Source organism: Podarcis gaigeae (assembly GCF_964106915.1).
Source record: "Podarcis gaigeae genome assembly, chromosome: 13".
NCBI classification, from domain to species: Eukaryota; Metazoa; Chordata; class Lepidosauria; order Squamata; family Lacertidae; genus Podarcis; species Podarcis gaigeae.
This window is the reverse complement of record NC_139689.1, coordinates 2,156,734-2,177,914: the sequence shown is the minus strand read 5'-3', so window position 1 is coordinate 2,177,914 and position 21,181 is coordinate 2,156,734. Positions and strand designations below refer to the sequence as shown.

At 47.8% G+C, this 21,181-nt stretch overlaps 2 protein-coding genes across 4 annotated transcripts in view; one reads left to right on the top strand and one right to left on the bottom strand.

The window, feature by feature from the left end:
• Positions 1-716: 716 nt before the first annotated feature.
• Positions 717-15,390, top strand: LOC310828933 (acetylgalactosaminyl-O-glycosyl-glycoprotein beta-1,3-N-acetylglucosaminyltransferase-like). 2 transcript variants are annotated; one of them, XM_083707020.1, is made up of 3 exons: positions 717-850; positions 11,024-11,574; positions 13,330-15,390. In XM_083707020.1, exons 1-3 carry the CDS (start codon positions 807-809, stop codon positions 13,755-13,757), a joined length of 1,023 nt encoding a protein of 340 aa, XP_083563146.1. In that variant the 5' UTR covers positions 717-806; the 3' UTR covers positions 13,758-15,390. The 2 variants fall into 2 exon arrangements, with proteins under 2 accessions (XP_083563146.1, XP_083563147.1); XM_083707021.1 differs by having other exon boundaries at positions 746-854.
• Positions 14,692-21,181, bottom strand: part of SRRT (serrate, RNA effector molecule) — a 36,890-nt gene continuing 30,400 nt past the window's right edge. For both annotated transcript variants that reach the window (XM_083706624.1, XM_083706625.1), the window contains exons 15-20: positions 20,248-20,401; positions 19,319-19,512; positions 17,251-17,401; positions 16,063-16,152; positions 15,129-15,225; positions 14,692-14,978 (exon numbers count right to left, since the gene is read on the bottom strand). In XM_083706624.1, coding sequence (XP_083562750.1) covers positions 14,903-14,978; positions 15,129-15,225; positions 16,063-16,152; positions 17,251-17,401; positions 19,319-19,512; positions 20,248-20,401 — 762 coding nt within the window. In that variant the 3' untranslated portion in view covers positions 14,692-14,902. The remainder of the gene's footprint in view (positions 14,979-15,128; positions 15,226-16,062; positions 16,153-17,250; positions 17,402-19,318; positions 19,513-20,247; positions 20,402-21,181) is intronic.

Sequence of the window (21,181 nt, the reverse complement as noted above, 5' to 3'; positions counted from 1 at the left end):
GGCAACCCAGTCAGAGGGGTGGGGTGTAAATAATAAAATTATTGTTGTAATAAACAAAAATTTGCCCTTATTCCCTTATGGGGAAGACAAAAGCCCTTATAAAGTCCTTTGCAGGTTCTCCATCGGTCGGAGAAAATAACAGAGGCCAAGCAGAGAATATGGAGAAGCAAAGCAGCTAGTCTGATCTTTATTGAACTATTGTAACAGGGTGCCCCCTTCACACATAGGAAAGGAGGAGGACCCCGGACCAAGGTGTGCCCACCCTTATATAGACATTTTAAATTGCCCACCCTGGAGTCCAAGACCCCCCCCCCCCCGAAACATCATACATACATCACAGAAAGGGCGGTCTACAGCCGAAATCTGAGTGCATTGTTTACCTCCTGTCTGGCAGGTTACCTGTTAATGTTCACTTGATTGGATACCCTGGGGAGCCTGGCCAGTCTTTTGCAATGATAAATACTTAGTTCCTGGGCCAGGTCACAGGCTCACACCCTATTCATACACAGACATACCCTTAAGGCAGGATTTCTGAAGGAGGAGACAATGGGGAGGCTTTTCCATTTTCCTTTGACATTGCAGAGAAATCATTTGCTCAGTTTGAGGAATAAAAATGGTTTCAGGTCAGTCTTCCTGTGCTGCTCTATGTACGTGCTTGGTTGGTACACTTATGGACATTGAACATATATCTAAGTCCCCATAATTCCTATCGCAATATCCAGGGCTTTGCATGTTGACGCACCGCGACGGCTCAAGCCAGGCCTGATCTTTGCAGGATTGGGCCCTGTTTGCTGCCCTCAACAAAGATGGCTGCCCTGAAGTTCAGGGAGGTGCTGCTTGCTGCTGGCAGGTACGTAGGTAGAGGGGCAGTGGGGGGGGGGCTTTTTGGGGCAGGAGTGGGGTGCAGAGACAAAGGACAGGGTGCAGTTCTTGCAGGGGCTTCCCTGTCCCCCTCTTTCGCCAAAGCGGGTTGACAAAGAGGTTGGGCCTCTGGACCGCTTTGCAGGGACGTCGTGGGCCCAGCCAAAATCTGGGCTCGGTTTAACTCTGGCAACTTTGCAGAAGCAACCAATTTATCAGCGGAAGCCGTTCCTACGAGACTTCATTTCCTCTCTCTCAAGAAGCCTTCCTCTCCGCAGATTTCTTTTTTATCTCATCCCTGACCTCATCTCTTTGGGTTTGAGATGGTTTTTACACGTGGGATAAAATCTGGGCTCCTGAAGGCAATCACAGATACGTGTGCATGAGATAGAGAGATAAATTGCTTCAGGGCGCATCCCAGGAAGAGATTTCACAATGAAATAAATGTTCTCCATCCTGGGGGCCTTTGACGCTCGAGATGTACCTTTTTAGGACTGTGCATATATCTGCGGTTGTAAGTTGTTTTGAGCTGGTTTTAATTCCATTGCTGCACCCTGCCCTCAGGACCGTAAAACACGGCAAAGGAATCTAACAATACAAACATCAACAGTAAAAATGTATATAAAACAATCTTGGGTTGAAGCAAGGCAGAGAGCCAGCAATTTTAAACCCAATAAAAGATTTAACAACCTCAGAAAGCCCTTCCTAATATTTGGTCAGTCTCTTTATATATATATATATGCTTTCGTAGATTTTCACGGGTACAGGAATGCAGGTTTTGGTGTCCTCGGGTGTCTTCCCGTGTAAAAGTTGGGGTGTCTAGGCGACGTTTCGACGAGGTCTCACTCGTCATCTTCAGGCTGGTGCTTTCGGCTTCTTGTTACTGGAACAGAGCGGGATCTCAATGTTTGAGTTCCTATAAATACTGTAGAGGGGGTGTGGTGTCTAGCCTCCAATGTTCTGGGCAGAGAGGAAGTTCCCAGGCTAGTGTGCCTTTTCTTCTTTTGTTCCTTAATTACTTGAGAGATACCTTGAGTGATTTCTTGAGTGATATCCTGAGTACCACTTAGGTGGGTCATTAGGTGTGGATTAGTTGCTAAAGTCTTTGTGTCTTGACCTCTTGAACTTTGTGAAGAGTTTTCCTGAGAAGATGGCTGTATTGCACTTAGTTGTGCTTTGGCTTGGCTTCGTGTATAGGGGCGAGCTGTGGTTTTGTGGCTTGTGTCAGCCAGATCTGTGTAGGGATTGCAGGGGGGTGCAGCATCCGGAGGTGCCACCATGGATTGGCTACTGGATGGTGTCAGTAATTCATCTGTGGAGAGGGTCTGGGTTTGGGTCTGGTGTGGTTGATTGGTGTTGGCGTTCTGTGTGCCTCTGGATCTGGTGTCAGTTTTTGTGGGGAGGGCTAATTTCCAGATGTCTGGCAAGCGGGATGTGTCGTCACGCTTGTTCATGTTGTGAGGGTGTTTCTCTATCTCGATGGCTTCCATGATTATTCTCTTGTGGTGATGTTCCGTGTTAAAGAGCAATTTGGAATCTGCAAAATTAATTTCGTGTCCTGTTTCTTTCATGTGTTGGAAAAGAGAGGAAGTTTTTTCTTCTTTTTTGACGGCATTCTTGTGTTCTGCGATACGTGCATTTATTCGTCTGTTTGTTTGTCCAATGTACGTGGCTGGGCAGACTTTGCAGGGTATTTCATAGATCCCTTGGTTTTCCAACTGGATTTTATCCTTGGGGTTTCTGAGGATATTGGCTATTTTTTGGTTGGTGCAAAAGGCTGTTTTGATATTGTGTTTATGGAGGATTTTGCTAATTTTATCTGTAGTGCCCTTGATATAAGGAAGGAGGGCCATGCCATTGTTTTCTTCTGTGTCTTGGTTTTTGGGGGGTGTTTCCTTTTGGAAACATCTCACACATCTCAACAACTTACACCCCAAAATACAATTCACTATGGAAATAGAAGCCAACAACCAACTTCCCTTCCTTGACGTCCTAATCTACAAAAAACCTGATGGCTCCCTAGGACACACTATCTACCAGAAAAAAACACACACCAACCGCTACTTACATGCACAATCACACCACCACCCTGCACAAGTAAACTCCGTAGCCAAGACTCTCATCTCCAGAACCAAACGCCTGGCTGACAAAGACCACTTGACAACTGAGTTACAGAATCTCTCAAATGTGTTAATTGCCAATGGATACCAGCAAAACAGGATTACGAAGCTAATCCAAAAGGAAACACCCCCCAAAAACCAAGACACAGAAGAAAACAATGGCATGGCCCTCCTTCCTTATATCAAGGGCACTACAGATAAAATTAGCAAAATCCTCCATAAACACAATATCAAAACAGCCTTTTGCACCAACCAAAAAATAGCCAATATCCTCAGAAACCCCAAGGATAAAATCCAGTTGGAAAACCAAGGGATCTATGAAATACCCTGCAAAGTCTGCCCAGCCACGTACATTGGACAAACAAACAGACGAATAAATGCACGTATCGCAGAACACAAGAATGCCGTCAAAAAAGAAGAAAAAACTTCCTCTCTTTTCCAACACATGAAAGAAACAGGACACGAAATTAATTTTGCAGATTCCAAATTGCTCTTTAACACGGAACATCACCACAAGAGAATAATCATGGAAGCCATCGAGATAGAGAAACACCCTCACAACATGAACAAGCGTGACGACACATCCCGCTTGCCAGACATCTGGAAATTAGCCCTCCCCACAAAAACTGACACCAGATCCAGAGGCACACAGAACGCCAACACCAATCAACCACACCAGACCCAAACCCAGACCCTCTCCACAGATGAATTACTGACACCATCCAGTAGCCAATCCATGGTGGCACCTCCGGATGCTGCACCCCCCTGCAATCCCTACACAGATCTGGCTGACACAAGCCACAAAACCACAGCTCGCCCCTATACACGAAGCCAAGCCAAAGCACAACTAAGTGCAATACAGCCATCTTCTCAGGAAAACTCTTCACAAAGTTCAAGAGGTCAAGACACAAAGACTTTAGCAACTAATCCACACCTAATGACCCACCTAAGTGGTACTCAGGATATCACTCAAGAAATCACTCAAGGTATCTCTCAAGTAATTAAGGAACAAAAGAAGAAAAGGCACACTAGCCTGGGAACTTCCTCTCTGCCCAGAACATTGGAGGCTAGACACCACACCCCCTCTACAGTATTTATAGGAACTCAAACATTGAGATCCCGCTCTGTTCCAGTAACAAGAAGCCGAAAGCACCAGCCTGAAGATGACGAGTGAGACCTCGTCGAAACGTCGCCTAGACACCCCAACTTTTACACGGGAAGACACCCGAGGACACCAAAACCTGCATATATATATATATATATATACACACACACACACACACACACACACACACACCAACCACCAAAACACAAAAAGTGAAATCCCCAGGCGGCTGATACATTGGGTATAAAATATTCAATAATATACATATTCAATAATATACAATAATAACATATTCAAATTAACCAAATGTACACTTCTATGTACCTTAACGCTCCTCCCTCCACAAGGTTTATTTCACTTTTAACATTTTTAATTGCCCCAAATTGTTCAAACCTACTCAAATAAATTCAATTATCTTCTCAAACCAATCCTCCTCTTTCTCACGGACCTTAAACCCTTTCATTCTATATATCTTCACAGTTAGGTATTCTAAAACTATAATATGATTCAGTTTATTCCTCCATTGGTTCACCCCTAGCTCTTCTGCATTTTTCTAGTTACTCGCTATAACCTGTCTGGCTGCAATTATTGGTCAGTCTCTTTTATTGCAATTTCAATCAACTGGTTCAGGTCCTCCGCTCTGGAGCAGCAGAAATCAAGCTTGCTCCATTTTCCGTGTGACAGCGCTTTAGATATTTGAAGTTGGCTCTCATATCTCCTCTCAGTCTCCTCTTTCCCAGGTTAAATGTACCCAGCTCCTTCGACCGTTCCTCATAAGGCTTGGTTTCTGGGCCCTTGATCATCTCAGTCCTCTTCCTCTGCCCACCTTCCAGCTTGTCCATGTCCTCCTTAAATTGGGGTGCCCAGAACCGGACACAGGACTCCAGGTGGGGTCTGACGAGGGCAGGTGTGATTATAACTTCCCTAGTTCTGGACACCTGTGGATGCAGCTTAGACCAGCATTGGGTTTTTCGGCTGTAGAATATTACTCAGCCAAAAGACCTGGTTGAACATTTTCGCCTGGCGCCTAAAAATAAATAACGGAGGGGCCAGGCAAACCTCCCTGGGGAGAGCATTCCTTTTTCCCCCCAAATGCTTTTTAAAAATTAATTTTCCATTTTGTTGTTGTTGTTTAGTCGTGTCCGACTCTTGGTGACCCCCTGGACCAGAGCACGCCAGGCACTCCTATCTTCTTCTTTTTTTTTATTTTTAAATCATATTTATTAAAATTTCCAGAAAAATCCAAAAGAAAAAAGAAAAAAAAGAAAGAAACATTTGCATTTAGGCCTTACTTACATTAACATCTTTCCAGGACTTCCCCACCCCTCCCCCTCTTGTATTCCATTTTCATTAAATTAGTTCCACAAGTTCTTACCCCAAATTTTAAGCTTATTATAATTGGCCCAATATTCAATTTAATTCATCTTATATGACCACTTTCCCTTTATATTCCACCGTCCTTCAACTTAAAATTTCCCCCCCCCCTAAGATCGACCCCTGTTCCCTTCCACAAATTCCCCTCTTTAATACGCAGAACAGAACGAAATAAAAAAATAAAGAAAACATAGTTCAGAATATAGTTTTACACCCTTTGGATTCCGAATTTCCCTCCCCCCTTTCCCGGTTTCGATCCCCAATGTCCATCAATCTATCTGCTGTCAGCCTGGAGACCCCACATCCATGTCCAAATCTCTCTCAGCTCCACTTTGCCGTCTTTTTAGTAGTCTTTGCCGTCTTTTTGGTAGTCTTTAGTTTCAAACACCCAATCTTGGAAAAGCTCTATCTCAAGAAGGTCCATTTTTCTTCCATCCAGATCTCTATATTTAAGAGTAAAACTCAAATTTTGTTTCTTAGTCCTTTTAAGTCTGAATGTCCCAAATGCTCCCACTTCCAGCTTAATCCAAATTCTTGTTGTTTTCTTTCCTCACTTTCCTCAGGTTTCTTTTCCTGTTCCGCTGCAAAAACACTCTAATTCCAAAAGCTTCTAGTTCCTCTACAGAGGCTTTATTTATTCAGGAACAAAAACTTGCGTCAAGTCCCTTCCATTCTTCAATAGATATATCTATTGTCTCCTTTAGTGTAGAGACCTCTGTAGACAAAATAATGTTTCGTTTTTGCAGCTTTCCCAGGAGATAAAAAGTCCTGTTCAATTCCATGAGTATTTTTCTACTTACAGCGATTCTTGTAGTGTCCCAAAGCCCCCTCTAGAGGGATTATAGTAACTTAGTTTCCTTCCAGATCACACCCAAAAGTCAAACTAACTTGTTATCCCTTATTTTCAACAATTTATATCCAAATTGTAACGAATCTAACCGGCAAAGTCATCGTAACAAAGTTCTCTTTTTATTATCCAACTTTGACAGCTACTTTGACAGCTGTCAAAATCTCTATATCTCCTCGCCAGGCTCTCTCCCGGATCACTCCCGGTTCCCGGGGGGTTGCACTTTAGCTCACCCAATCCACTTTTCGCCTCCAGCACAATCTTGTAGTTTCTCATCGTGAAATTAATAACTTTTGTCAATAAAAAACAGACCCTTCTCTCGATCTTAGTTGTCAGATCTTTGCTTTAAATCATTCTACAACAGGAGGGAGACGGACTTCCTTTTTGCACCTCCCCCGCTCGTTCCGAATTTTAAAAAATATTTTTTCCTTTTAGATCCGATTTCCCAATTACTCACGGGTTGTTATTTTTAGTCCAAATTTTCAATGGAATAAGTCAGCACTCTCCGTCGCTCGGCAGGGGAAGCGGAGGACTCATAGCACCACACCACCCCCCGTCCCCCGCTCCGTAGCCTTTAAAAAGGCTCCTTCGCAGGTCGGGGGGGCGCAAACGGTGCCCGCCGAGTCACCAGGTCCATGGGCTTCTGCGCCCATGGTTTTTGAGGGTGCCCGCGTCGCCGGCGCAGCGGGACCCAATCCCTGCCGAGCAGACTCCCTCCGGAGCTCGGAGGGAGTCCGCCATTCGGCGATGGTGCCAACCCGGAAGTCCACTGCCTCCCGCAGTTTGGTCAAACTCATGCTGGTAGCTTCGAGAACACTGTCCCACCATCTCGTCCTCTGCCGTCCCCTTCTCCTTGTGCCCTCCATCTTTCCCAACATCAGGGTCTTTTCCAGGGAGTCGAGTCTTCTCATGAGGTGGCCAAAGTCTTGGAGCCTCGACTTCACGATCTGTCCTTCCTCAGGGCTGATTTCCTTCAGAATGGAGAGGTTTGATCTTCTTGCAGTCCATGAGACTCTCAAGTGTCTCCTCCAGCACCATAATTCAAAAGCATCCATTCTTCGGCGATCAGCCTTCTTTATGGTCCAACTTCCATATATCACTACTGGGAAAACCATAGCTTTAATTATACAATTTCAACAATCATCCACACACTTCCTTGTCCATCACTCTGCCAAGCAATGACTTCCCTCCCTCCCTCCATTCCTATTTCAGTCTACTTCCCGCAATTTCATCTTATTTTATCAAGTCCATGTTGTAAGATTTATTTCAGTCCTACTAGTGTCTTCAAATTTCTACAGTTATTATTTATATAATCCATAAATTTACTCCAGTCTCTTTGGAATTTTGCTTCCTCCTGGTTTCGGATCTTGCAGGTTATTTTTTCTAGTTTTGCGCAATCCATCATTCTCGTCTGCCACTCCTCCACCGCTGGTAATTCCTGTATTTTCCATTTTGGGGCAAACAAAGTAGTTGTCACATACATAAATAGACTTTGATCTGCTTTTCCAATTTCCTCTCCCATCAAGGCCAGCAAAAAAAGTTTCTGGCTTTTTGGGGGGGAAGGTATATTTAAGCATCTTTTTCAATTCGTTGTAAATCAGTTCCCAAAATGATTTTGATTTCTCACATGACCACCACATGTGGTAAAAATCGCCATCCTTCTCTTTACATTTCCAACATAATTTACTACTCATCCTATACATTTTTGCCAATTTCACAGGCGTCAAGTACCAGTGGTACATCATTTTCATTATATTTTCTTTCAGGGTGGCACATGCTATAAATTTTAGACTCTCATTACACAATCTCACCCACGCATCATGCTCGATATTGTACCCAAAATCTATTGCCCCTTTTATCATCACCTCCTTTGTTCATCTTTGGTGTACCATTCTAATAAAAAAATTGTACATTTTGGATAATAATTTGGTCCTGCCTTCCAACAGTCCAATTTGAAATCTGGATTTTTAAAAAATCATAAAATCCTACTTTCTTATCACACATAAACACATCATTCATTTGGTGGAATTGCAGCCATCCTGTTAAAACATCCTCAATACTGTTGTAAACAAAAATTGCCCTTTTTTCCCTTACGGGGTATCCAAGAGCCTATATAGAGTCCTTACGTGGGTTCCCTATTGGTAGGAGAGAATAACAGAGGCCAACCAGAGAATATTGAGAAGCAAAGCAGCTAGTAAGCTGGATCTTTATTGATCTGTTGCAACAGGGTGCTCCCCTCACCCGCAGGAGAGAGGAGGGACCCAGAAATATGACGCGCAAGGCCTTATAAAGACTTTTGAAATTGCCACCCTATAGATCAAGACCACCCCCAGAAACATCATACATACATCACAGAAGGGGTGTAACCTAAGAAACCTAAGACCACCCCTCAGATACATCATACCTACAGCACAGAAAAGAAATTTGAATGTTGTTTTCCTCCTGTCCTTGTTTCTCTCTTGTCTGGCAGGTTACCTGTTAATGCTCACTTGATTGGATTAGCTGGGGAGCCTGGCTAGTCTTTTGTAATGATAAATACTTAGTTCCTGGGCCAGGTCACAGGCTCACACCCTCTTCAAACACAGACATACCCTTAAGACAGGATTTGTGAAGGAAAAGACAATGGAGAGGCTTTTCCATTTTCCTATGACCTTGCAGAGAAAACATTTGATCAGTTTGGGACAGTTTGTGAATCAAAATGGTTCCAAGTCGGTCTTCCTGTGCTGATCTATGTTTGTGCTTGGTTGGTACACTTATGAACATTTAATATATGTCTAAGACCATAAAATTCCCATCAGACTAGACAGTTCAGAAACTTTAGCTAGTGCAGAATTTGGTTGCAAACTGGAGCAAGACGGTTTGAGCATATTGCACTGATCCTGGCCCTACTGCACTGGCTACTGATCCGTTTCTGGGCCTGATTCAAAGTGCTGGTTTCGACCTACAAAGCCTTAAATGGATCAGGACCGCAAGACCTCAAAGACCGCTTCTTTCCTTATTGTTGCAGGAATGTATGTATAGGTTGGGGGGGGGGATTGCCCCTCCAGCAGATATCCTGCACATGCAGCCCACTACCAAAATCAGCACAATCCCTTTTGTGACTTGTCCCCACAAAACACTTCATCACAGTTTCTTCCTATCTATTCAAAGGGCCTTTGCTGCACGATACCAAATGTAAGAATTCACTGATAAATGGATCTATGCACTGGCTCACTGGGAAAACTTCAGAAATTCATCTAGACCTGTGAGCTCAGCTCCTCAGCAGCCCCTCTGCCTGAGTGATAATCCCTGGCCTCCTGATACCTGAGTGCCAGACAGGTAGCCATTCCAGAAATAACAAGCCCAGATGGAGACAAAAGGGTGGGATGAACTTGGCTGGGAAACAGGGAAATGTAAATATCTTTATTGTTCCACTTGATGGGTGTTTGGTGGAGGGCAAGGGGAACCATGGGGCAGGGTCCAGGATGCTCAGATTACTGCCACCAGACCTCCCCTTTCATGATGTAACCCTGATGTATGAGTGATGTAGTTTGGGGGGGGTGTAACATGGGGATTAGCAGCTAATAAACGTTTGGGGGCTCTTTTGTTTGGGGCTTCCATCTTGTTCCACCTGGTGGCAGGTGGGAGTCCTTTCCCAACAGTCTTCAGTAAAGTCCAAGCCTCCTGGCTGCTGTTTTGCTCTGGTATTCCTGGCTGGGGTCCTTGTTTTTTGTCCAAGGGAGACCTCAGATTTCTCCGTTAACAATATGAACCGGCCCAGACCCTGAGAACATCTTCAGGGGCCCTCCTTCGTGTGCTGCTTCCTCAAGAGGTCCGGAGGATGGCAAGGCGAGAACGGGGCCTTCTCTGCAGTGGCTCCCGGTCTGTGGAATGCTCTCCCCAGGGAGGTTTGCCTGGCGCCTTCATTATACACCTTTAGGCGCCAGGCAAAAACGTTCCTTTTCAACCAGGCCTTTGGGTGATCCGATTGACATCCTATGCCCTTTTAAAATGTGGTGTTTTGGGCGGCGGGGGGGAGGCTATTGAGTCGTTGTTTTTGTTTTCCTTAGGTATTTTGTGGTTTTATATCTTGGTTTTATTTTGTGAACCGCCCTGAGACTCCCGGGTATAGGGCGGTATATAAATTCAATTAATAATAATAACAATAATAATAATAATAATCATCATCATCATCATCTTATTGCGGCAAAATGGAAGAGTAATGAAATTCCCTCTATACAAGATCGGATCCAAAAACTGACAGAATATGCTGAATTAGATGGTCTATCAGAAAAAAAAGAATAAATCAAAACAGGAATTTGTCTCAAAATAGGAGGTTTTCAAAGAATATTTGAAATATAAATATAATAGTTTAAACTGTTGCAGCATTTGAGGAACTTCAGTAATAGTTGCAAGGTAGATATAAGAATTAAGGTATATTAAGAAAAAATTTAATTATGATAAAAGCGTGTATTGGCAATAAGTAATATGGAATCGAAATGTGGAATAGACAGGAGGTTGGGTCTTTAGTGTGAAGACCAATTTATATTTTATCGTTTGTTAAGAAAATTACGTGTCTATGGTTATCCCTGTGTGAAATTTGGTATTTGTGTTTTCTCTTTTCTTGTTGTATCAATAATAATAATAATAATAATAATAATAATAATAATAATAATAGCTGGTCCTTGTGGTCCCACGAAACTAAGTATTGAAGAATGGTTTCCTGGCTCTCTGCAGGCTTCCACAGCTCCCCTTCCGAAGGACCCTCCACATGGGGGTCGCAGTGGGGCTCCTGGTCTCCATCATCCTGTACATCGGCCTGACCCACTGGGAGAATGTCTTCGCCACTCGCAGGTCCGTCGTCTTGCAGATTGGCAGCTGCCGCTTCCAGCTGGACCTCGGCGTCCACCTCGCCCTGTACCCGCACCTGCAGCGCTATCGTTGCCGGGAGCTGGTCTCTGAGGACGCCTGGTGCCGCGGCCCCTGGCCTGCCCCATTGCTCCTCCTGGCCATCAAGTCGCACCCGGCGTCCTGGGAAAGGAGAGCTCTCCTGCGCCGGACCTGGGCCCAGCAGAGGCCGATGGATGGCTTCTTCCTCCAGCCCGTCTTCCTGGTGGCCACGGCCTCCGAAAACAGTCTGGCCCAGGCACTGCTGCAGGAAATCCAAGCCTTCAGAGACGTCCTGTGGTGGGACTTTGGGGAGTCTCCCCGAAACCAGTCCCTGAAGGAGCGCTGCTTGCTTCAGTGGGTCCACAACCACTGCCAGGGGGTGGCCTATGTCTTCAAAGGTGAGTGGGTGCAGGTGAGGTTGGGGCATAGCTGTCAACTTACAGATTTGAAAATAAGGGGAAAAGAAGGGATCAGCAGCCAAAATAAGGGATTTTCAGAGCACAGGTATGTTCAACTTCTGAGCCCCTCAGAAAGCCCAGCCAGCAGCCAAACGAAGCCTCAAGCGGTGGTTCCCACAGCGCAGCCACCCGGCAAAGGGGATGCAGCAAGGAAAACCACCGTCCCCTCTCTGCTGGGAAGCGCTGAGCAAAGGCCCCAGGCAACGCGGCCGATTTGATTGGCACAAGGCATGCAAGCTCCACCCCCCAGTCGTTCTTATTGGGTAAGCAATGCAGCCAAGCAACACAGCTGGAGCCTCTCTCCTCCCTGGCCGGCAGGGAGGGAGGGAGGGAGAGGAGCTGCTTCCTTTGAAACCCGGGAAATTTAAGGGACATCATCAAGAAGGGACAGCAGCGGGACACGGTGCTGGGATAAGGGACTGTCCCGCCAAGTAAGGGACGGTCGACAGCTATGGGTTGGGGGGGTGAGGAGGGGTCACACACCTGTTTCTTTGGGGGTTTGGTCTTTTCTTTCAGTGGAGAATCCCGAGAATTGTAGCATTGGGACTGCGGTGGACGCTTGGGTTGCGAACGCGATCCGTGCAGGAGGCATGTTCGCAACCAACGGCACGTGCGGGTTGCAATTCGGCGCTTCTGCGCATAGCGTGATTTAGTGCTTCTGCACATGCGCGACTGACGAACTCCCTTTTTTCCTTTGGGGGTATTGTGCATTTACCCATATCCAGTTATTGATGCAGAAGAGGAACATTGCGAAAAGCTACAGGAAACCAGGCAGAGGGCCTTCTCGGAAGTGGAGCCCACCCTGTGGAATGCCCTCCCTTCAGATGTCAAAGAGAAAAACAACTACCTGACATTTAGAAGACGTCTGAAGGCAGCCATGCTTAGGGAGGTTTTTAATGTGTGACATTTTAATGTTTGTTTAACTAAAATGTTTAACTAAAATACAATAAATACAATGCCTTCAGATGTCTTCTAAAAGTCTGGTTATTGTTTTTCTCTTTGACATCTGGTGGGAGGGAGTTCCACAGGGTGCGTGCCACTACCGAGAAGGCCCTCTGCCTGGTTCCCTGTAACTTGGCTTCTCACAGCGAGGGAACCGCCAGAAGGCCCTTGGAGCTGGACCTGTGTCCTGGCTGAACGATGGGGGTGGAGATGCTCCTTTAGGTACACTGGGCCTTTGAGGCTGTTTAGGGCTTTCAAGTGGGTGGCGCTGTGGGTTAAATCACAGAGCCTAGGACTTGCTGATCAAAAGGTTGGTGGTTCAAATCCCACAACGGGGTGAGCTCCCGGTGCTCGGTCCCAGCTCCTGCCCACCTAGCAGTTCGACAGCATGTCAAAGTGCAAGTAGATAAATAGGTACCACTCCGGCGGGAAAGTAAACAGCGTTTCCGTGCGCTGCTCTGGTTCGCCAGAAGTGGCTTAGTCCTGCTGGCCACATGACCCGGAAGCTGTACGCCGGCTCCCTCGGCCAATAAAGCGAGATGAGCGCCGCAACCCCAGAGTCGGCCATGACTGGACCTAATGGTCAGGGGTCCCTTTACCCCTTTACCTAGGGCTTTCAAGGTCAGCACTAACACTTTGAATTGTGCTTGGAAACATACAGGAATGGTACGATGTTAAAGAATACAATACCCCAATGGTAGGAGCTGTGCTAACGGGAAACCGAGCGCTAACCCTTACGTCCTGCCATTGCAGTGAACGACGACATCTTTGTGAACCCCTATGAGCTGACGCAGTACCTGAAGGACCTCCCCAGAGCCTCTGAATTCATCCACGGGAACTTGGCCAACGAGGAGCCCGTCCTGAGGACCGGGGACGCCGCGGTGCCCTGCCTCCTCTACCCGCTGGAACACTACCCGCCGTTCATCGCGGGGGGAACCATCCTGCCCGGAGCCTTGATCCCGGAGCTCTACCGAGTCTCCCTGCAGCTGCCCGTCTTCCCTCTCGACGAGCCGTATTTGGGGTTCTTGTCCTTGGCTGCCGGCATCACCCTTCGCCACGAGGGGCGCTTCCAGGTGTGGGGGGTCGCCAAGGACGAGCCCGAAGCGTACAAGGAGTCCCTGACCGTCCACGGGGTCTCGATGGAGAGGATGGAGGAAGTGTGGAAGGAGCTCTGGGATTGAGCCAAACATTTTAGGCAACCCCCAAGGGGATGGCACCTGAATAAGGTACATACCCCCGTTTCATGGTTTGGGCTCAGGTGTCTAGGGTGCGCCCCACGGAGGGGCTGGCCGGTTTAACAGCCTTCTTGTTCAGAGTTCTTTAAAGTTACCCGGGTTGAACAGTGGCATTGCTGCAGCCCGGAAGCCTCCCTTCGCTCTTCAGAGTGGACTTGGAGCAGATAGAACCCAGAAATCACCCATTTTCATCCCATTCCCCGCCCCGCTGGTGTCACTTGTGGAGGGGGGCTGGGTTCAATTCTGCACTGCCACAAGTGCCTGCTCCTGGTGAGGAACGGGCCCCCGCTGCCGAAGCAGCAAGATTCAATTCCTGATTGACAGGCACGGGTTCAAATCCTGCTCAGTTTGGCTGCGGGTTCCTGTGTCCCGTCTTCCAAACTGCAAATGTCATAAAGCAGACACAACAGGCAGGTCCAGATTTTTCCTCCCATCGCTGTGCAACTAGGCAGTCCCTGTCAGAGGTGACCCAAAAAACAGGCTTATCTTTCTCTGCCTGCCCAGAACCACTCGCTGGAGCAGCTCGGATAGATAAAATCCTAACAGGAAGAAGCTCTTTGCAAGAGCGGATCTTTCTTCAGGGGCAGCTTGGAAAGCCCTCTCCTCTATTCAGGCTCCACAGCCCTCGCAAGGGATTTCGGCGTGGGGGGTGGGGCTGGTGACCCGTCAAATCAGGCAACATCACGATGGACAGGAGGGTTGCCCCCATTCCCCGCGTCGAAGTTGGCCTTGCGAGATTCGGCTCCCAGAGCCAAAAAACGGACTCCCCCAGCCAACCCCTACCTTAAGGGGGGGGGGAGTCAATTTTTGCAGAACTCCAGAATTAAAAGGGCAAGATAGGTGACCCAACTAAACCCAGGAACGCCACTCTGAAACGGTGTTCAAACAGGGACGTTTATTGAAATCTCGTTGGAAAAGTTAACATGAATACCCATAAAAGGACACAGCATTTGGGGGGGGGGTGGAAGAGAGACTAACACACAGGGAGGGGTGGGGGGCAAGCAGGATGAGCGGCTTCATTTTTTTAAAAAACAAAAAGCTGGGAGGGGGGGCGCAGAACTGAAACCCAACTTGGTAGGACGACTCCCGGCTCAAAAGAAATCGACGTCTTCTGGGGCATCCAAGTCTCGGTACTCCACTATGGCCCGTGGGTCGCCTCGCACCATCCTGCGGAGAGAATTGGGGGTGAGATGGGGGCACTGGGGCCCGGCTGTGCCCTCTCCAACCCCCCTGTAAGGCACAGCCCCACACCCCTCCACAATGGGTCTGTGGCGGCCCATCTCTGCTCTGGCTTCAATTAGATGCACGAACACCTACCTGTTGCGTGGTTTGTTCAGGTAGCCGCCCTGTCCTCGGAAGGTGTCATAGTTCCCCCTGCCAGCGGCGTACGGGGTCGGCGGGTAAGGAGGGCCCCCTGCGAGAGACCAAAGGGGGGGGGGAGATCATCAGAAACTGACACACTGTGTTATTATTGGGGTGTTTTTCTTCAGAAGGTGCTGGGAGGGTTTTCGTTTTTGTTGTAGTTGATAAAGCCATTTTAAGTGCACATGTTATTAAACTGTTCGTTCCGAAACAAAAATTAATGTGTTTGTTTTTCATAAGAAAGAAAGAGGCGTCTGGCTGCATCAGGCCAATAATAATAATAATAATAATAAATGTTATTTATACCCCGCCCTCCCCAGCCAAGACCGGGCTCACGGCGGCTAACAACCAATAATAAAAACAAGTTGATTGAAATACAACTTAAAAAACAAGATTAAAATATAACGTTAAAACATTAAAATGCAGCCTCATCACAGGAGGAGAAAGGATAAAAATCAAATTGATTCTAAGCCAAAAGCCAGGCCGAACAACTAGTCCAACATCCTGTCCTCACAGGGGCCAACCATTTGCCCCAATGAGAAACCCACAAGCTGGATTCGAACCCAAGAGCCACTCTCCGCTCTCGAGGTTTCCAAAAACTGGTAGTCAGCAGCATCGCTGCAGGCAGAGCGGAGCCATTGCAGCCAGTAGCTGTGAATAGCCCTCTCCTACATGAATTCGTCCAGTCCTCTTGTAAAGCCATCCCAGTAGACAGCCATCATTGCCTCCTGTGGGAGGGAGTTCCGTAGTTTGACTATGCGCTGTGTAATAGCATTTCCTGCAAGGCTCTCCTGGACAAAGCCTACTCCCAGGGCAACAGCGCTGCTTGCTCCCTGGTGCCCCCTTGTGGGGAGGCCTCGCCAGGGCTGCGCCAGGAGCTTTTACGTACCTCCGTATCCCAGGATGGGCAGGCGGGGCTGTCCGTAGGGCAACAATCCCTGGGGGGCCTGTGGAGGGTAGGGCAACCCTGGAGCCAAGCCTGCAAGAGGAAGAAGGAAAGTGTAGTGTCCCCGAAACAAGGAAGGATTGGACTGTGATTAATAAAATACATAGGAGGCTTGACCAGCAAGACTCTGGGAGGAAAGCGTATAATAATTCCTCTCCACCCCTTGGCCCAGGTCGTTTTATTCACAAAAGAACTTTTTACAGTGTTCATAAGAACCAATCAGATTTCTTCTGAGCATTTCAAAAAACCCCACGTGGGACAAAGTCAGATCAGAATAAATTATTTTAACTACAAAGAAACTATTTCCTACTTGAGCATACATATGTAGTTCAGAGTAAATAAAATAGGCATAAAAGGAAGAATGCGTTCAGCAAAACCCCGGAGGTCATAAACAGGAGAGACAGTATGGCAGTATTTGCCATCTCCTTGTGAACTCTCTTCCTGGCCCTTAAGATATATCTAAAGACTAACCTACATCAAAGTGACATACTATCTTTATGTCCTGAGGATGCCTGAGGAAGCAACTGGCCTGTGTTTCAGAATGCTGATACTTGCCTGTCAGGCGTAGAGAAAGCAAATAGCAGAGATGCAGAGGCCTGTGGGATTTGATCAGAAACTATTGTCGATGAATCAAACCCAGTCAACGCAATGCTTTCATCGCGGACACAATGGTTTGCTTCATTTTTCATAATTCCGCATAGCAATCCCACCTGACCCCCACACTCCGGATATCTGTAGCCCTACAGAAAGCACTGCAGAAGGCCAGGTCTCCCCTCCGTAGTCCAGCACCTTACTGTGGTCTTTAAACCGCTTTGAGGTTTTTCCTTACGAATATAAGAATACATTGACAGTGGCAACACATCTGTCTCGAGCGACAATGGAGTGTGCCTCCGGAGGTGAAGCCAAATGGCTGGAGAATCGCAACGCCTGCTGTGGCTGCAGAAACCGGCAACCCGTAACTGCTGCCTCCTACGTTGTTGTTGCTGCATCAGGGACCCCGGAGCACCCTCTCCCAATATAAAAATATTGTGGGAAACAAGCACGATCTGAGTGTGTTCTCATCTGAAAAGCACCCCTGTGCCCTGTGCATTTGCTGAGCCCCCCGGTTCTGCCTGTCCCTCTCTGCCTTACCTTGTCCCGGGGGCTGGTTGGGCTTGAGCTCAGGCAGGGCTGGCCTCTTGGCGTCCATGAGGAAGTTGTTGAAGAAGGAAACCTCCTTCTTGACCTCCTCAATCTTCTCCGCATGCTTGTTGAAGATGTGCTTGCGCACAAACTCTGGGCCCTGAGAGGAGAATAATAATAATAATAATAATAATAATAATAATAATAATAATAATAAATTTTTATTTATACCCCGCCCTCCCCAGCCAAGACCGAGCTCAGGGCGGCTAACAACCAATGATAAAAACAAGTTGATTAAAATACAATTTAAAAGATTAAGATACAATATTAAAACAATTAGGGAGCAATCTCATCATAGGAGGAGAAAGGGAAAAGAAAGAGGATGAGAGAATCAAACTGATTCTGAGCCAAAGGCCAGGTAGAACAACTCTGTCTTACAGGCCCTGCGGAAAGAGATCAGATCCTGCAGGGCCCTGGTCTCATGTGACAGAGCGTTCCACCAGGTCGGAGCCACCACTGAGAAGGCCCTGGCTCTGGTAGAGGCTAATCTGACTTCCTTAGGGCCCGGGACCTCTAGAGTGTTGCTATATATGAACCTTTAGGTCCTCCATGGGACATACCAGGAGAGGCGATCCCATAGGTACGAGGGCCCTAGGCCGTGAAGGGCTTTAAAAGTCAAAGAAGAAGAACGAGTTCTTTAAAAGAAGAACGAGAGCAATGGAATCGGGGAGTCAGAAAGGGAGTCCCTGAGCGTCATCTAGTCCAACCCCAATGCAGGAATTGCACCTGAAGAAACCCTGGCAGGTGGACACTCATCTTCTCCTTATAAGCCTCCAACGAGCCTCACATCCAAGGGAGTCCGTTCCGCTGTGAAACATCTCTTACTGTCAGAAAGTTCTTGCTAAGGTTAAATCAGAATATCTCCCTTTGTGCAATCTGAGTCCTTTGGTTCAGGTCCTGCCCTCTGGAGCAGCGTGCCCCATTTCTCGCGCATCAGCCTTCAGGTATTTGATGAGAAAAGCTCTCATTTCCCCCTCAATCTCCTCTTTTCCAGGCTAAACACACCCAGCTCCTTCAACCGTTCCTCATAAGGCTGCATTTCCAGACCCTTGATCCTCTCGGTCACCCTCCTCTGAACATCTTCCAGCTTCCATTGTATCTCGCTCTACATGGGGCTGCCCTTGAGACCGACCCAGAAACTCCAGCCAGTGCAGAATGCCGCGGTGAGACTCCTTACGGGGTCCTTGGCGCGGGATCACATTCACCCGGTGCTATACCAGCTGCACTGGCTCCCGGTGGAGTACAGGGTCAGGTTTAAGGTGCTGGTTTTGACCTTTAAAGCCCTATACGGCCTAGGACCCTCTTACCTATGGGACCGCCTCTCCTGGTAAGCTCCATGGAGGACCTTAAGGTCTGCAAACAAAAATATCTTAGAGGTCCCGGGCCACAGGGAGGTTAGGCTGGCCTCGACCAGAGCCAGGGCTTTTTCGGCTGTGGCCCCGATCTGGTGGAACGCTCTGCCACAAGAGACCAGGGCCCTGTGGGACTTGAAATCTGTCCGCAGGGCCTGCAAGACAGAGCTGTTCCACCAGGCCTTTGGCCAAGGCACAGCTTGACCCTCTCCTTCGGTAATCCTCACAGAACTCTAGCCCAATGGTTGCCATTAATTTGATTTTGAATTGATTTGAGAATGAATTGATTTTAGAATGCTGTGTTACTTTTATTGTTTGTTGTTAGCCGCTCTGAGCACAGCTTCGGCTGGGGAGGGCGGGATATAAATATAATTTTATTATTATGATTATCAATAACCTCCTTAAATCCTGGCACCTAGAACTGGACACAGGGCTCCAGGTGGGGTCTGACCAAGGCAGAATACAGTGGCACTATGACTTCCCTTGATTGGGACGCTAGACTTCTGTTAATGCAGCCTGGAATAGCATGAGCCTTTTTTTGCTGCTGCATCATGCCGCAGGCTCGTGTTAAGCTGGGGGTCGGGAGAGGGAGGAGAGGGGCGTTTGTGCATCAGGGAGCGTGGTCTTCCCTTTGGTCAGACCTGAAGCTGGGAAACGGGGCTCACCTTGAACTTCTTCCCACTTAGGGGGCACAACCACTTGTCTTTCCCCAACTCCTGGGTGTTGGCCGTGACGAACTTTTCCACCTCCTGCTCGGGGTCCTTCTTGCCCATCTTCTGGGCCTCCTCCTCCGAGAGGAACTCCCGGGCGCTGAACAAAGGGGTCAGCTTCTCCTCAAAGGTCTTCTGCCAGTCAGACACTGCAAAGGGAGGGCAAAGTGAGCTCCAAGGAAGCTGCATCTTGGGAGATTTGGGACACATAGAAGAGTTTTCCTTGGGGGCAACTGGTTGGCCATTCTGAGAACAAGGATGTCGAATTAGATGGGCCATTTGAAAGGCAACTCTTATAGTATTGAAGTGAGCTGAGGAGCCAGGAGTTCTGGGTACCAGTCTCCTCACCCAAATGAACCTCTTTCTTCCCAGAAGCAGAGATGGTTATCCTCACCAAGTTCCAGCGCTGAGGGCCTTCTGGTGGTTCCCTTGCTACAGGAAGCCAGTTACAGGGAATCAGGCAGAGGGCCTTCTCGGTGGTGGCACCCGCCCTGTGGAACGCCCTCCCACCAGATGTCAAAGAGAAAAACAACCACCAAACTTTTAGAAGACATCTGAAGGCAGCCCTCTTTAGGGGAGCTTTTAATGTTTAATAGGTTATTGCATTTTAGTGTTCTGTTGGAAGCCGCCCAGAGTGGCTGGGGAAACGCAGCCAGATGGGCGGGGTATAAATAATAAATTATTATTATTGCTGTTGTTGTTGTTATAAGGTATACATTCTTTGTTTCTTCAGCTTGAAAACTGCCTTGGGGTATTGTAAGATAGAAAGACGGTACACAAAGTAAAAGTGATGATGATGATTCTCTCTCTTTCTCTCTCTCTCTCTCTCTCTCTCTCTCTCTCTCTCTCTCACACACACACACACACACACACACGCCGCCCACCTTCTCCATGGGTGACCCGGTTGGGGGGGATGGGCCCCCGCACGTGGATGATCCCGCAGCGGTTGGGCATCTCGTCCTCGTTGACGTACTCCGAATTGTTGTAGTAGTCGACCGAGTGGACGATGCGCAGGTATAGAAGCAGCTTGTCCAGCACCTGAAGGGAACGAAGGAAGGAGGCAAGTTGGCCCTGGGTGGGTGGGGGGTCCACAAGGGAAGCCCACCGGGGGTGGAGGGGGAGGCTGAGCTCACAGCAGCCCCTGGAGTTTATGGATCTCTGGGATTGTACCCAGCAGAAACATTAAAGGGGCATCGCAGATGCGGAAATTGCAATATCTGTAAATATGCACTCCAAAGTAAAGGAATTTGTCAATGAACAGACTGTTCCGCATTGAACATTTTAGTAATTGTAATACCAAGAACTGTGTATATGTATGGATGTATCCGTGCAAGAAACCGTACACTGGCAAGAGTACCAGACCAATAAAATTACACATAAATGAACATTGCTCACAAATCCGTAATAAAATATTAAAAGCCCCGTTAGTAGAACACTACATACAACAGAATAGGGACGCGGGTGGCGCTGTGGGTAAAACCTCAGTGCCTAGGACTTGCCGATCGCATGGTCGGCGGTTCGAATCCCTGCGGCGGGGTGAGCTCCCGTCGTTCGGTCCCAGCTCCTGCCCACCTAGCAGTTCGAAAGTGCAAGTAGATAAATAGGTACTGCTTTCTAGCGGGAAGGTAAACAGCGTTTCCATGTGCGGCACTGGTGCTGGCTCGCCAGAGCAGCTTCGTCACGCTGGCCATGTGACCCGGAAGTGTCTCCGGACAGCGCTGGCCCCCGGCCTCTTAAGTGAGATGGGCGCACAACCCTAGAGTCGGACACGACTGGCCCATACGGGCAGGGGTACCTTTACCTTTTTACATACAACTG

What these genes read in the sequence shown, in the direction of transcription:
- LOC310828933 (XM_083707020.1), top strand. Translation starts at nt 807, where the DNA reads ATGGCTGCCCTGAAGTTCAGGGAGGTGCTGCTTGCTGCTGGCAG. An exon ending in GTGCTGCTTGCTGCTGGCAG is followed by an intron (nt 851 to 11,023) that starts GTACGTAGGTAG and finishes GGCTCTCTGCAG; the next exon opens with GCTTCCACAGCTCCCCTTCC. An exon ending in GGTGGCCTATGTCTTCAAAG is followed by an intron (nt 11,575 to 13,329) that starts GTGAGTGGGTGC and finishes CTGCCATTGCAG; the next exon opens with TGAACGACGACATCTTTGTG.